This window comes from Chenopodium album, chromosome 25 (assembly GCF_948465745.1).
Source record: "Chenopodium album chromosome 25, dcCheAlbu1.1, whole genome shotgun sequence".
Lineage (NCBI taxonomy): Eukaryota > Viridiplantae > Streptophyta > Magnoliopsida > Caryophyllales > Amaranthaceae > Chenopodium > Chenopodium album.
The window spans coordinates 3,544,317-3,561,607 of record NC_137858.1 but is presented as its reverse complement, the minus strand read 5'-3'; the positions used below and the strand labels follow the sequence as shown (position 1 = coordinate 3,561,607).

Genomic DNA, 17,291 nt, shown 5'->3' with positions numbered 1-17,291 from the left:
AACTTAACTCATTCCAAAAAAAAAAAAAAAAAAAAAAAAAAAAATCTTGAAATTCTTCAAGCAAAGCCTTTTAAACGTGAGTAAGGTGAATAAGTAAATTAATAAAGAGAAAACCTAAAATAAAGTAAAATAAGAAAAATTAAAAAAAGAGGGAAGAAAAAAAGAGTTAGAGATGGAAGAATATGGACAACTTTTACAAGGCACTAGAAGAAAAGTACCACACGTTACCATACCTTATTGGCTTTTCTATATTTATAAAAATGATATTTCATGGACCTAAAAATGAAGGACCTCCCTCAAACGAAGGTCGTGTAATAATATAAAAACTTTGTTTGTACCATCATAAACACAACTAATAATACATACTACTAGCCTAGCTCTCAAATATATACCACTCGATCTATATATATTTATATCTCCCCAATTCAATTATACAAGATCGATTTTTTATATATACTCCTATAATTTTTATTTCTTTTGTAAAAATGATGTTTGATGATGGGGATTACTACTCACCCTCCGATGTATTTAGTTGCATAAATTCACTCCCAAATTCAAAGAAATCCAAGATGATGAACAAGAGAAGGTTTACTGATGAACAAGTCAAGTCACTCGAATCGATATTCGAAAATGAGACTAAACTAGAGCCTAAGAAGAAGGTCCAAGTGGCTCGAGAGCTCGGGTTGCAACCGCGCCAAGTTGCTATTTGGTTCCAAAACAAACGAGCTCGATACAAGTCTAAGCAACTTGAGAAAGAATATAGCACCTTGAAGTCCAATTACAACTCTCTTGCTAAACGATTCGAGGACCTTAAGAAGGAGAAACAATCTCTTGTTGTTCAGGTATATATTATTTATTTTCCCACTATCAACGTGACAATTAATTTTAGAGTAACGGAGTAATACAAATTATAATTTTTTTGAGATATAAAATCGATCACGATCTAGTTTGCACTAATGCACACTAGCAAATACCAAGAATATTTACATATTTTCTATCAAGTAGAAATTTATGTTAGATTGAAATTAACGTTTTGTGTTGCTAATTTTGCAGTTGCAAAAGTTGAAAGATGAAGCAGAGAAGAATCAAGTAGAGAGAAAGTGTTACAACACAAAAGATGTGACAAACGGCATTATTAAAAGTCAACCAGAAGATGAGAAATCAGAGAGTGAAATTAATATTAATAATCATAATACAAAAAAGAGGAATGAATGTGAAGCAAAACCAGCGTTATCTTTAGAAGGATCAGAATATGGAGCTTGCAGCATCTTATCAGATGAAGGATCGAGTGAAAACACGAATTATTTCGGGATGGAAGAAGAAACTGATATATTAACAATGGTACAACCAGTTGATGGTTCATTAACATCGGGCGAAGGCTGGGATGACCTTCGCCCTGATGGGCTGTTTGATCAAGCTGTTGATAGTTGTCAATGGTGGGATTTTTGGTCTTGAATGATCAATAAGTACGTCTATTACTAGGGTAATAATCAATTTGCTCGGGATGAAGTTGTGTACATCTGAACCTCTTTTTAATCCTTCTAGCGGCAAGATTCATGTTAGGTTGTGCTTGTGCTTGTTGTGAGTGTTATTGTACATTGTAAGCATTAGCTAGGGAAAGGAGTAAAATGATGCAACCGTGATAGCTTAGGCTGTGCGCTAGCTAGAATAATTTAGCTCACTCTAAGCACATGCGCCCGTTATGTACATATTCATACAAGGTAGAGGTACGAGTCATGAATAAAACAATGGGGGAGTTGAGGAGGGTATAAGCACCGGAGGATGATAGATTAGTCATGTAGCTTCACTTAAACGTAAACATATTCAGACCACACGCAACAACAAACTATTTTTTGACGGGAAACAGTAAATATACTTGATCTTTGCTTCTTTATTTAGTACTCTGTAACAAGTAGCTAAGTCAAATCTTATAGTTTCAACATCTCGAGTTTTCTAATTTTTCATTTGATTTTAAAATTAATCAAACGTGTTTTTGATAATCGAGAAAGTAGTTTCGAGTTGAGTGTAAGAAATCATCAAAAATTTAAAAAAAAATTAAAAAAGTCGATGTAGTGTGGGAGAAGAGGGAAAGTACACCTTTTAAGGCAAAACACTAGAGAGAAAATGAGCCCATAACAAGGACAACTGCCGTCCCTCAAATCACCACAAATCATCAACTGACCAATCCACCAACATACCGACCTTTAAAAACAAAGATGATGAATGAGAAGCACAACTCTTTTATCATGAAGATAAAAGTCCCAAAGGACAGTTTTTTGTAAAAGATAAAGTAAGGATGAACAAGACCCATGCTTTTAATCTAGTTTATCTACCTCAATCACATTGTTCGCATACACAAAATCTAGCCACTTTCGCCAAATTTTTTACAGCATTTTCTAAAATTGGTTCAACTTTCGTAAGCTTTGATCCAGGAACCTAGTAAATACAAGGAAAAAAAAGTGAATAAAGTAAAAGAGATTAAGTAAAAAAACAGATAAATTCTGTAGACTGTGTATGGTAAGGGTTAAGACACTAAAAAGTACTCCGTAAGTCCGTAGTATTTTTCAAGGATAGAAAATAGGTACCTTGAATAAAACCACCCCAAAATGAAAAATAGATTAAAAAAATAAACATAGGAAATATTACAATCTAGGTAGCAAAGTACCAATGTTTTCTAATCTATGGTGTTTGTATTGAAAACAGCATATATATAACATCACATATTTTTGACTAACTAACGCAGTTGCCCGTTCCCTAAGATAGGACACATTTTGTTGTTGGATGAACATCATGTTATGTAAGCAAATCGAATTGTTGACCCTTCTTTCAATATTAATGTTATTTTGATAGTGCTATATACCATAATTTAATTGATCATTCTAGGAACATAAACCAGCTGGCTAAATCAATTTTGCTAACCCTTAATGCATGATGTGTGCTATTTTTAAAATAAGGTAATTTAAGACTATTTCCTCTTCATCTTTAATACAAAGTAAAATGAATTACTGATCTCATACCACTCATGTAATAAAAATAATGGTCAGTTGAAAGTTAAAGAACCTTTTATTAGTAAATACTCCGTATAATTCTAATTGGCAACACTCAAGTGAACATAGGGAAAAAAAAATAATAAAATACATACCAAATTACAAATGATTAAAAAAACTTTTTTGGTTTATTAAATTCAGTTTTAATCAATAATACAAATGGAGTATTAGTTTTGATAGATAGCAAAATAAACATTAATATTATGGGTGTTCAAACATCAATAAATAAATAAATAAAGGTTTAGAAATATTGTTACTTGTGATGATACCCCTTAGGCTTCACAAAACAGCCAAAATATCTCCATGATTCAGAAATCCTCAAATTTGGTCTATAACTTAAATACCCTAATTAATTATAAATTAGTTTATAACTTAAATTCCCTAATTAATGATGATCACGCCAACACCATTAGTTTTCTTTCCCTCTCTCTTTCACAATTGAAGCTCTAATGGGACGTTTGGTACTCCGTATGATGAACAAGAATAAAAGGGATAAGAATGAATAATGATAGAAAATGGTTGGGAAGTGATAAGAATAAATTAAGTGTTCATCCATATTATGCAAGAGTTGCAAATATGATTGAAATTATTGGTGATTAAATTATTGAATTTGCCTATACAAACTTTTTTTTTCTCCTCCTTTTTCTAATTAAAGGTAGATTTATCCTTTCCAATTCATAATTTCTTATCCCTCCATTTTACACCACGTCCAATCCCCTAGTATACAACAATCAGTGGGATAAGAGGGAGTTTTATTCGATAGTTGTTCTTACCCCTAAAGTCTACATGTAATTCTCGCTAATCAAACCACTAGATGTGTTATCCATCTCTTCTCTCTTATTTTTCACACAATCACACATCCTCCCTATATTATCACCCTAAACATTAAACAAACACTCCTTTGTATTTCATAGGAAGGAGGGTAGGTGAGTAAGTAAATACAGTTGGTAGCACAAGTACTAGAAACTAGGGAAGGACAAAGATGAATTGACATTGCCAAAGAAAATAAGGCCCACTATTAGCCAAAACAATGGATGTATCGAGGACTATAAACATAGATCCACTATCATAACATTTCCTTTTAAAATTTTTTGTAAATTTACAATTTTTTTTTTTATTTTTTTTTTTTTTCCGTCAAATTTTTTTTTTTTTTTTTTTTGTAAATTATGATAATTGTATGTACTATTAATAAACATACTTAGAAATGTCAACTCAGACAGTTTGGCCGAGTGGTCTAAGGCGCCAGATTTAGGCTCTGGTCCGAAAGGGCGTGGGTTCAAATCCCACAGCTGTCATTTTTTCATATTAGAAGATCAAATATCAAGTGATTGATTAATTTTAGTACGAGTATTAGAAGTTCAGAAGCATAATTTGATTGTTTTTATTTTTCAAATGAAACAAATTCTCAATTACAAGTTTAGCTCACATCAAATAAAAAAACCATGGTCATTCGACTACTCCTTACTCTGTATGACTTTTCATGTTTATCTCACCATAGTATATACTCTACGGCAATACAAGTGATTTTAGCATTTACAAATTATGTTCAATCAATCAATCAATCAATCAATCAAAGCCTTAATCCCAAAAGTGGGGTCGGCTAACATGAACCAAATTTGATTATTCCGTGTAGTCATCAACATAAATCTTTCTCCTCCATCCCTTACGATCCAAAACTTCATCCTCACGTAAATCCATGCACTTCATATCCTTCCTCACTCCTTCCAACCAAGTCATCTTTGGTCTCCCTCTTCCTCGTTTAATCCCTCCATGGTCCCACTCTTCCACTCTTCGCACCGGTGCACCCTCGGGTCTCCGTCTTACATGTCCAAACCAACGCAGACGATTTTCCCTTAATTTATCTACAATGCCCGCCACACCTACTTTCTTGCGAATAACCTCATTTCTGATTCTATCTCTTAAAGTGTTTCCACACATCCACCTTAACATGCGCATTTCCGTAACCTCCATCTTTTTAATATGCTCTTTCTTAGAAGCCCAACATTCTGTACCATAGAGCAACACTGGTCTTATGGCAGTCCTGTAGAATTTTCCCTTCAACTTTAAGGGAATGCTGCGGTCGCATAGCACTCCCGTGGCCGCTCTCCATTTAAGCCACCCTGACTTAATCCTGTGGGTCACGTCTTGATCAATGTCACCATTCTTCTGGATGATCGACCCTAGGTACTTAAAACATTCACTCATGGTCAAATCCTTTCCATCCAAACTCACCACTTCATTGCTTGTCCCCCTCTGAGTGCCAAAACGACATACCAAATATTCAGTCTTACTCCGACTTAGCTTAAACCCTCTAGATTCCAACCTTTGCCTCCATTGCTCCAACTTGACATTAACCCCATCCTTAGTCTCATCCACCAAAACGATATCATCTGCGAACAGCATACACCATGGAACCTCATCTTGAATTGGTCTAGTTAATTCGTCTAGAACCGTTGCAAAAAGAAAAGGGCTTAATGCAGACCCTTGATGCAATCCGATTGTAATAGGGAAATCTTTTGTCAACCCTCCGCATGTCCTCACATTTGTTGACACATCCCGATACATATCCTTAACTAGGTCTACATACCTTCGTGGGATACCTTTCTTCAACATTGCCCACCAAAGTATCTCTCTTGGCACCTTGTCATATGCCTTCTCTAAATCAATAAAGACCATATGAAGATCTTTCTTCTTTACCCTATAAAACTCCATCATTTGTCTTATCAAATGGATTGCCTCCATAGTAGATCTCCCAGGCATAAAACCAAATTGGTTATCTGAAATGCTTGTGCATGCCCTCAACCTTTGTTCAATCACCCTTTCCCACAACTTCATAGTATGGCTCATAAGCTTAATTCCTCGATAGTTAGAACAATCTTGAGCGTCTCCTTTGTTTTTATAAACCGGGACCAAGGTGCTCTTCCTCCAATCTTGTGGGATCCTTGTAGCCGTCCATATCTTGTTGAAAAGGTTTGTTAACCAATCAATACCAATCTTACCCAAACACCTCCACACCTCTATCGGTACCCCATCAGGGCCAACCGCCTTCTTAGGTTTCATCTTCCTCAGTGCAATCTCCACCTCTACTCTCCTAATCCTTCGCACATACTCCATGTTGATTTCTTCATCACTCATAGAGGTATCTCCTATCACAACTCCATTACTTCCATTAAATAATTCATCGAAGTACCCCTTCCACCTGTCCTTGATGCCCTCCTCTTGCACTAGGACCATTTGGTTCTTATCTTTGACACACTTCACCATGCCAATATCCTTCCTTGCCTCTTGTCTTCTCTTTGCCATCTTATAAATGATCCTTTCTCCCTCCTTGGAATCAAGCTTTTCATAAACCTCCTGATATGCCTTTTCTTTTGCTTGGCGAACAGCTGCCTTTGCCTTACTCTTAGCCTCCTTATACGCTGCAAAGGTTTCATCACTCCTACATTTTCCTAAGGCTTGATAGCATTCCCTTTTTTGCTTAATTACTGCTTTCACCTCTTCATTCCACCACGAAGTATCTCTCTGTACCGAAGTTCTTCCCCTTACTTCCCCTAAGACCTCTTTGGCCACTCTTAGGAAACAGTTGGTAGTGCTCAAATCATATTTCTACCGTCCAACTAGTGATACTACCGTTCTTTCATTTTCATGTGCTAATTAAAATCGTCTCATTTTTCCTTTGCAGGAATTAACTTCACGTTTTTAATATCACCTCACTAATTAAAAAAAAAAAAAAAAAAACTGTGGTGGTAGTGCTCTTTCTTTAGGCTGATGAGTTGATAATCAAATCATGCTTTAATGACATTCAAAAAGTGATAGTGTTGATGTTAAATCAAGAAAGAAAAAAATGACACATACTGTACGAAGCAATGATAATACTATCATTCATTAGATCCGATCCTATAAAAGTCCAAAGTATCCTCACTAACCTAAGATAAGTAATAGTACCCCTAGTTTGACAATAACTTTGAAAATATAGGTTCCACAATTTTCTTTTCTTTTTTTTTTTTTTTTTTGAATGGTTCCACAATTTTCTTTTGTTGACGAGTGATATTTTTTTTTCCTTTTAAATCACTCTACGGTTAGCTCACTAGTTTATTAATAAATTATGTCCCCTTTGTTATATTTCTTTTGGTTCCTAATAAAAGCTTTATTTGGCTTTTGCACAAGTTCTTAGGGAGGTGTAAATAAAAATAGTGGGATTTAGTTAATTATAGGTAAAATTAGGTAGATTTAGAAGTGTATGAACAAGAAAGATAATAGTGTGTTTGATCGATTAAAACTAGATAAATAAAAGATAATAGCCGAAGTGAGACTTTTATTTAGGATCAAGCGTTTTGGGTGAAATTAAACTTTTACATGAGACTGAGAGAACATTATCACATAGAAGGTTAAAAACTGTGTTAATTTTCAAAGAAATAACATCAAGTGAGTATGTTTATTTGGATTAACATGACATCTTGAGATCCTTTTGCATATTGCATCTTCAATCTCAATGTCATATACAACTAATACAAATATATGTGAAGCATCAAGTATGTAACTTCATCTTGCTTCAAAAAAAGTATGTAACTTCATCTCCAATCATGAATTTATGACCCATATTTGTACTCCAAAATTCATATTGCTTGGTGGGCCGACCTCGTCAACTGTTAGGCCAATCCACCAATGTAACAACCATTCGGGCCGACCCATTAAATAAGAAGAAGAATGTAACATCGTAATCGGGGGGTCCGAATTCTGACAACACAACCCATTTAACAGCACTACTGAAAACCAGCAGCAGTTTTTCCAGAAAACACAGTACCCAGAAACAAAAACAGCACCCAAAAAAGCCAAAAACCCAGGAAAAATTAAAGAGAGAGAGAAACAGTAAAAGTGATGAATGCCATCTCCTCTTGTTCTTCCTCTTCAGATGCAAATACACATTATTACATTTCAATCCCAAGAACATCTATTCTTATTCTAATCTTTCTGTTTGTAATTGGTTTTAGTGTTTCCCTTTTTATCCTTCTTGAAGTTAAAAATGCTTTATTATTCCTTGCTTTGCTTTCACTTTCCGCCATTGTTGCCGCCTTTATAATCTGGAATGCGGTCTCCTTCCGCCGTAACACCTCGCTTCTTTTATTCCTGCGCTCCTTTCCTGCCTCCGACCTCCGCCTCGCCCGACATGGGCAGCTTGTCAAGATTACTGGGGTAATTACATTTCACTTACTTTGTTGTATTTTTGATGGGTTTGATTCTTTTGTTTTAATTTTGATTTGGGTATTTTGTGGGTAAGTTAATTACAATGTACTGTGGTAGAATCTGAATGTTTAATAGTAGTGTTGTGTTGATGTCAGCCAGTTTCGTGCGGTGAAGTATCATTAGAATCGTCATATGAAAATGTTGGTGGATGTGTTTATACGTCTACGCTTTTGTATGAATATCAAGGATTTGGATTCAAGGCTTTCAATCTTAAACAGCCATGCTTTCTTTGGAGATTAGCTTTTTCTGAGGTAAATTACTGTGTTTAGATTTTCTACATTTTCATTTAACTGGTCTAATGTTCTGTACTTCTGTTCTACATTGTGCGACTATATCAAATGATCATCTCACCATGTTTTATGTTAATCGCATTGGGGTATATATTACACTTAGCTATTGTATGATTTCACATTATTTTAGTCCACATTGTTGTGTCAAGTTTCATCTGGGTTACAAGGATTCGACAAGGGTACTTAAGGTGACCACATTAGTCAGTTGTTTTGTGTCCTGACTCCTCCAGATTCACTTGTTATTTGAGACATGCGAATGGGTACTCTTGGGCTAATTTAACATTTTAACACCACCTGGTAGCGAATTGAGTTCGTGTCCCCGTTGAAGATACACTCTTTAGTTATGGCAAAGTAAGGACTTTACCTTACACATTACTCATGGAAAGGTCTAAATTGGGAGAAAGTATCCATATAGTTGAAGTTGAACTACCAATAATTTTACTTCGGTGGGTGAATGTCGCGATTTGATAATTTATTCTATCATTAAAGTCCATGAATCTCCTTCCTGCTGTTAGTTAGAAATTTAGAATGATGTTGTTTTTTGGTCCCATAGACACCTTTTCTCTGCAAGATTTTACTTATTTCCTCTAAGAGTAATTAATCCGGCTTGTAAGTTGTAGCAACCTAGGTATGCCTGGCCTTCTTTTGGTTCTCTTGCTGCTTGAAGTCTACAACTACAAAGGGTGATTTAATACTCAGACTCCATTGTGGAGCAGAATCATTAGTTTCTGTAGAGTGTAACACTTGAAACATAACCCTGTCCGAGTACCTTAATCCAAGTAATCAAATAAAATCTACTAAGTTCTAACTTCAGATATCGTCTTTTTTATTAATGTTTGAAATGAATAATTTTTTTACAGAGGCTCTCTACAGACTTCTACATATCTGATAAAAATTCAGGCATTCGAATTTTGGTAAAAGCTGGATGCGGATGTAGAATCGTTCCCCTAATAGTTGAGAGCAGGCTTGTGTCTACAAGGAAGCACAGAATCCTATCCCCCAACTCGAAAAAATGGCTGACAGACAGAAATCTTGCAACAAACTCTCGTGTGATATGCCTTGAAGAAGGGTAACTCCTCTCAGCTCCTCCTCTTTCCCCTGTATGTTTTAACTCTGGTGCTTAAGGAACTCTACCTGCTTCTTATCAGCTATATAAAAGAAGGTGACTGTGCCACTATCATTGGCATGCTGCATAGAGGGGGTGATGATATAACAATGGTTGTTCAGCCACCAGAACTCATATCCACAGGCTGTCTGTGGCAAAGACTATTATTTTCTGTTAATTTTGATGGCCTACTACTCGGCCTCTCCTAATGTCACCGACCTTGCTGATACAAGTTATATACCGCATCCTGATGAAGTACTTAACCCAAATGTAGTAAAATTGCAGGGATTTTGACTTCATTCTGTAACCATAGTCTATAGCGCTGCCATTGAAGAAATCAACAGATCGATGAACAGACTCTTGACTGTCATAAAACTTGCCTAAGTTGTTATAGTATCATGTAGCATAATCTACAGATAGAATTAATGGGGGTTGCATCAACATTTGCACCATCTTTTTTGGAATGTGATTATATATAAACTGAATAGCATGAACTTAAGCTGATGTTAACTGCATCTTTTACTGATAAACATAAGACTTCCATATACTTGATTACTTGAAATTGCATTTGAACACATCATTTAATTTTCCCGTTTGTCCTAATTGCCTTTTTATACATTTTTCTATGCTTGAATAGATATATCCAATTAAGGCGATGTCATTTTTTGTTAGTTTTATGTTTGAAACATAACATACTATGATGCACGTAAGCCCTGAAAAGCAAAAGAGAAAGCCAATTATACAATACCTATATATCAATACTAGCTTAAATCCCGTGCATTGCACGGTTGTTAATTACTTTTAAAAATAATATTATAAAAATTATATAAATAGAATGACTCATGTACTAAAAATATGGTATATATTATTAAAAACCTGTAAGAGAAAATATTTAAATTACATGTAACATTTACAATGGATAGTTTAATATTTTTGGAAAGGAATTATATTTTATATAAAACAAATATCATAAAAATTTTTGATTTATTTTTTATTTTAAGAAGGTAGTTTTGGAGGGAAAATTTTTAATGCAATATTGACAAGTGTCTTTTTTATTCGCTTTTAGTATTATGTAATTGATTGATATGTACCTATTGAAATTACCTTAAAACAAGTAGTAGTATAATATTTGTAAGTGCAAAGTACGTATATTCTTTGGTAATGGATGATGCAAATTGTACATTAAGTGTAGTGCAAGGATGAATAATTTTGAAAGTATGAATGAGGTCATTGATGCCCTTCTCCACCCTCTCTTAATATCCATACTCTCCATATTTGGTTCGTTCGTCCAAACTTTTGTAGTATAATAATGGTACAATTTGAAGTATAACATGATAAATTAATCTGGACGAAGGGAATGGTTGGTAAGAGTGTGACATGATCTCCCAATGATTTTATTTGGTAAGAACTAATCTATTGAAAAGGAAAATGGACTTTAAAATCTTTTGGCTATACTTTTTTTTTTTGTTCTTTAATAAGTTAATCTCAATAAGTGTTATTGGTCTATCATGACTTTACTAGCGCTAAATTATTCAGTTGTTTGGTCAAGAAAAATATGGTCTAGATTAGCTCACCATAAAGTGAGGAATAAAATCAACTGCATGATTTGCCCTCTGATACATGCATAAACAAAGTATTGGCTCTAGATAATGGAAATTTTTAATATCTTTTGATGGATAAATGATCGATATTTTATACCAGCAAGCTTGAAATGGACGTTAAAAATTGGTAGGCAAAATGCAATTTTACCTACTAAATTAACCCTCATATGCGCCATGCCCCAAGGCTAAGGTTTATGATTCGAAGCCGCCTGTGAGGCCATGAGCTGATGAACCAACCACGGTGACTAGAGTGCGGTATTTAGATGTGCCAATTTTCGTCATTTATATTTAATAAGTGGTCCTAATTTAGCAAAGAAGCTCTTATAGTGAGACAAGTCCATAATTTTATTTTGAGATTAAATCACGATTCATTCGTTTGGTAGACTGGCTGCATGGGTTGGGTAAGGGTTTGTTCTGTTCACCTTATTTTCACTTATTTCAGGTGTAATAAGTTCAGATAAGTTCAGATCAGGTTTAATAAGTTCTGATAAGAGTTACCCAAGTACAACTAAAATAAGTTTTAATAAGGTCTAATAAGTTCTGATAAGTTCAGGTAAGTTCAGATAAATTAAGATAAGTTTAGATCAGTAAAAATCAGGTGAATAGAATCAGAACTTTGGAGATCTAATGTTTGTTGTGTCATCTTAACCAACCTAAAACAAAAAAAAAAAAAAAAAAAAAAAAAGCACTAAAAAGGGCAATAATTAATAATTTTGTGAATGAAGTGATGTGTTCCATTAATTAAACTTTTTTGTGCTATAGAGATGATTATGAATCCGATACCTAAGTTACTAATAAGCAACTTAATCATGTTTATTACTCAGTACTATGTAAATTATAGCCAATTGTATCAAACTAAATATGATTTCATAAACAGGGAATCTAGGCTATTATAGATATGATATGAAACTTATAGCATTGCGCCATCATCATCTTTTTTTCAATCAATATAGAAAGAACATAAAATAGGGCATTTTCAAGCAAAGATTCAGTATGGACCTATAAACACTTGTACGTTGTACTTTAAAAGAAGCCCACTAATAAAATTTGGTAGTCCCATGCAAACGTGAAACCCACACCCATGACCATGACCTCCCAACTTTACAACTGAATATATTCTCATTCATATACTATATATTACTATATTAGTATATTACTCCCTATATAGTATAATTCGTAACATACCGACCTACTTCCTAAGTCACTTTTTAGTTGCCCTGATTCTCATATTTGTTTATTAAGGTTAGGACAAAAAAATAAATAAATAAATAAAAATAAAATTATGCATGAGTTATTGATTATTATTTTCTTATAACATATCAAAATATACGTTTGTCAAACTCAAAATAGCACGCCAAAGTATTACAGAGTATATTGAGTAGTCTAAGAGACAAAGGGAGTACAAATTACAAAGCATGATAATCCACGTACTTTAAATGAAAAGAGAAAAAAAGCTGAAAATAAAGTGAGAGAGCTTTATATTCTCAAGTCTTACAGCGTACTGTAGAGCCTAAGAAGATATTGAATCTTCTTTATTGGAGAAGTTGTCTTAAAAAAACTTCCATTTGCAGGCATCCGAATCCTACCTGTTATTAGAGCAAGTGGGTTTGGCTTCAAAACTCTTTAGATTCTTAAGATTCATGGATCACCATGTACGAGTTCATTATTAAAGTTGAAAGTAACAAGTGGGTTAGACATTTTTCCAAAGAATCTAACCTCCTTTTTTTTTTTTTTTTTTTTTTATTTACTTGTATATTTTTTTGTTGTGTCATTTCAATCGTCTACCAGTACACTTTAATTTCCATTAACAAATTGAAAAACAACATACATAAGATCGCTAATTTGAAAGGCAAATAACTATAGGAACAGTATACGTACGTAGTACATGTACGTAATGTTGGCTATTGCCGAGATTATAATAGGCTCGTTATTTTGATAGAGTATTGGTTCATGTTCTAGAAGCTTTCGAATGAATACACGTAGCATGGCCGGTATTGCTCTTTAATTCTCTAGATTTTTCTACTAGCTCATATCATGCAAGCCACTAAAATCATCTAGAGAAATCTTGACATTGGAAGTTTTTAGTAACTAGAAATATGGCTCGTGAATTTTTTCTAGAACATCATGGATACAAGAATAATGAAGAGATTTATAAAATCTTTCGGCCATTTCTTCCATCCTCCTTCTACAACTATAAATATAATTAATGAGCATTCAACACACATACACACACAAGAAGCCATACCATACACATACCTAGCTTTCACCTCCTTATAATTCTCTATCATCTCTCTACTTGACCAAGTGACCAACAAAAGTGCATAGCTTTGTCCACAATAGAGTATACAAACCACTTATAGGCTTTAACCATCAGTTTAAACTTTTGTTTAAATTGAAATAATGTAGTATTCTGTATAACTACAATTATATATATGGAATAAGTGTATTCTTTTCACAATCCATTGCTAAGCTATTTGAGCAAACTGGATGTACAAAATTGATCTGGATATATAGCGCAAATTCGATCCAAATACTAATGGAGCAAATTTTATCAATATTTTCACCGGTGTTGTAAATTGATAAGCTTAATATTGGCCTATTGAGTATTTTGACTCTATGAGTTGACCTAGCTGGCATATTTGATTCTGTTTGAAATTAAAAAGAAGCGGCTAAGTGAAGCAAAAAAAAAAAAAAAAAACAAAAAAAAGTCAAATTTATTTTAGGCATACATTTTGATAAAATAGGTAAATGAGATACCTGAACTTTCAAGTCCATAACTTCATATAGCTTACTCCACACATATTAGCTTTTTGACATTGGACAATAGAAACTAAATATCTTGAAAGAATATGATGATATTTTGAAATTAAAAGTATGATAAGAGTTTATTCCATTTGTAAGCCTAAAAAGAAGTTATTCGTCCATATTTTCCTAAAAATAATTGATGAAGTAGATTTTTTTTTTTTTTTTTTTTTTTTTGATGTACCTTCTCTTATTTAAAAATTTATGTTTTAGGAATAATCACAAATTAAAATATTCAACATTAATGCAAACATTTCTAAATAAAATTATAGTACTCTGTATGATTATATAAAAGTAGGCAAATAATTGCTTTATTTTAAAATGTCCTCCACATTAATTACTTAAATTAACAGAAGTTACAATTGACTATTAAAGAATATCCCATTATTAATTTTTGGGTGAAAATATTTTATACTTATATCAATCAAACCTTGCATTAATTCTCTTGTACATATAAAATTATTGATGAAATTATTGATTTATAAGAGGTGATGGAAAATTGGAAACTTAGAATTCAATAAATAAAACACTATACATTATGCCTGGTTGACTATCTTTCAGGAAACTTCAAATTTGACAAGTTAACTAAGAAGTTGAAGATAGAAGTAAAATTTAAAAGGAATGGAGTAGGAAAATTAATTTAAACTTCCACCTTATTGGAGAAAATTTGTTGTCTTTATGCTATATATAGCTATGTAGATCAATTATTGGAATAATATATTAATTAACAATTTAAGATGAGATAGCTTTATATATTAGTTTAATTATTATAGAACCTTTAAAAGGAGAAGAAATCAAAAATCCATTTGTTTCGCAATAGATTGTCACATAGAAATATAGAATAATTAGTCTCGTCTCATATAAGATTTTACATGTTTTGTCTTTTTCTAAGCTGAGTATTTGTCATAGTATTTAGAGTTAGACTTGTAAATCAAAACAGAGCTTAAGTTATAAATATTGTTTCTTAATTGTGGCAATATAATGTGTCATCATAATGACAATATGCTAGATTATAATAAGTTGTATTATCACAACCAACAAGTCAGTCTCATCAATTTATTTTTTGTAGGAAGGAAAATTAAGCTGTACTATTATATGATTAGTTGGAAATTTGTTTGATGACTAGAAGTCTACAACTCAATTAAAGATCCGCTATATACGTATGAAGCAGTAATTGATTGTACAGACGTTCGTCATTCAATTAATTGGATTGCAAGTTATTGAAAAAGTATACTAACAACTGTAACAAGTACAGACTCTACAGAGTACGAGTACATGATAAGATTTAACTAAAACTTTTGATTGATATTGAAAGTATAACTGTATAATGTACTCGTAATTTATTTGATTAAAAGGATGAATTAAGGGAATAATGAGGAAAATTAAGTTAGATGATTTTACATCAATAATATAAATTGTCACCAATATTATTTTATTTTTTTATTTATTATTATTTCTTTTTTTTTTTTGTGAAAAGGTTGCAAAATATAGTAGTAAAATGAACTTTTAAGTCTGGCATGAATTGATTTTTGACGATTCGAAACTTCAACATTTTATAATCAGTTCTATTATTTCATTGTTGTTAATTAATCACAAAACAATGTACTCGTACAACGACATGTCATTATTTATTCCACGAGAAAAATTAAATGGTGACGGTTTATCTTGTTATTTAGAAGATGTATTGAATTAATATGCCTTTACGATACCTGGCCTGCTATATATTGGGCTTTGAATTTTCACTGAAATTGCTTTTGGAATCAATTCTGGTAATTATGTTTATTTGAGATACTGTACTAACCTCTCTTGGTGTTTTAAAAAAATTTATATTCGACCTGCAGTTTACACCTATAGATATTTTCTGCTATTATAATATTTTTTGCTCATATAAAAAAATCTAAAAATTCATAAAGAAAACAAAATCTCAAATGAAGGGAAAAAAAAAAGTCATCTTGAAGCTTTGACATTTTGAGCGCACCTATCTCTATATATGCACCTGAATGTATATAAAATGTGCTTCTTGATTATAGTCTAATATAATCTATAAAGACTATAATATGTATTTCTACAAGATCAATGAAACTTTATCTCACAATATTGTCTGTCTATAATGTATCTATATTGTATTTAACCGTATGCATCCGTACTTTGTTACTCCGTATTTTTGGCTAATCTATTTTTATCCGTTACAAACAACAAATACATTTTTAAGACCGGAATGTGTTGGAAAGTTTGGTGCGGCTACGTCAGATATTTACCAAAAATCTTGGGGTTTTGTTTCAATTGACGTCAGATAAATGATATTTAATAAATAGATTATGAAAGATTGTCTGGTTTATGCAGGAAAGTAAATCTAAGAAAGAGAGGTTTATTTGGGTAATGCCGTGTCCACGTTTAACAGTAATGAATTGAAAACACTTAAAATCTTTGTCTTGGTTAATAAAATTCGTATTCAGCCGTATGAATAATTTTGACTGAAATTATCAAATGAAAGAGTGTTAGACTCGCCATACTACTAGAATCATCAAATGAGGCATTCCATGATGTATATATTTTTACATATATATGGTTGCTTACACTAATTTTTCTACTCAACATCAATTTTAACAAGTATAATTTATTATTGCTTAATCTTTTTTATTAGTTAGTTAGTTAGTAACTAGAAAATTGTTCTATCTAGTACTATTGACTTGGTCTTCCCAAGCAACCTAAAACTATGGGTCAATATTCAATTGACATTGATTTTCTTTCTTAACTAATGCTTTTTCTATTAAATAATTGTCCTAAAGTTTCGAAATATTGTATAAGCTTCGTACAACTCTCTAACCATAATTTGAGAGCAATAATTGTATAGAATTAGTAAGCAATCCGTACATGTTAAGGAAAATAGATCCTTGCCATATGACATTTTTTAAAAAAATTTTGTTAGAGCATATATACAGCCAACCATCAGCTTAAAGTTTTAATTGAGTTGGTTTTTTTTATTAGTAATAGAGCGAGCGTGATAAAAAGGCTCAAATCTCACCACCCTCTTTTCATGTCAAATATTTGAAACCCTTTATATGAACCTTTATGATCGTAATAGAGTATATAAACCAATTATAGGCTTCAATGTATGGTTTAAGTTTTTAGTTGATTTGGTAGACTTTTCACGAATATAGAAAAATAAACGATTTTACAAGCTTATTAATTTATTTTTAAT

The 17,291-nt window shown here is 32.6% G+C and overlaps 1 protein-coding gene, 1 long non-coding RNA gene and 1 other non-coding gene across 3 annotated transcripts; all 3 read left to right on the top strand.

Annotated features, from left to right (window-relative positions):
• The first annotated feature begins 282 nt into the window (after positions 1 to 282).
• Positions 283 to 1,894, top strand: LOC145614465 (homeobox-leucine zipper protein ATHB-12-like). The gene is made up of 2 exons (XM_081669520.1): positions 283 to 842; positions 1,054 to 1,894. Exons 1-2 carry the CDS (start codon positions 486 to 488, stop codon positions 1,453 to 1,455), a joined length of 759 nt encoding a protein of 252 aa, XP_081525646.1. The 5' UTR covers positions 283 to 485; the 3' UTR covers positions 1,456 to 1,894.
• Positions 1,895 to 4,262: 2,368 nt separating this feature from the next.
• Positions 4,263 to 4,342, top strand: TRNAL-UAG (transfer RNA leucine (anticodon UAG)). The gene has a single exon. It is a non-coding gene; the product is annotated as a tRNA-Leu (tRNA).
• A 3,522-nt stretch (positions 4,343 to 7,864) lies between these two features.
• Positions 7,865 to 10,180, top strand: LOC145615639 (uncharacterized). The gene is made up of 4 exons (XR_014107308.1): positions 7,865 to 8,240; positions 8,391 to 8,542; positions 9,442 to 9,650; positions 9,730 to 10,180. It is a non-coding gene; the product is annotated as an uncharacterized LOC145615639 (long non-coding RNA).
• Positions 10,181 to 17,291: the final 7,111 nt, after the last annotated feature.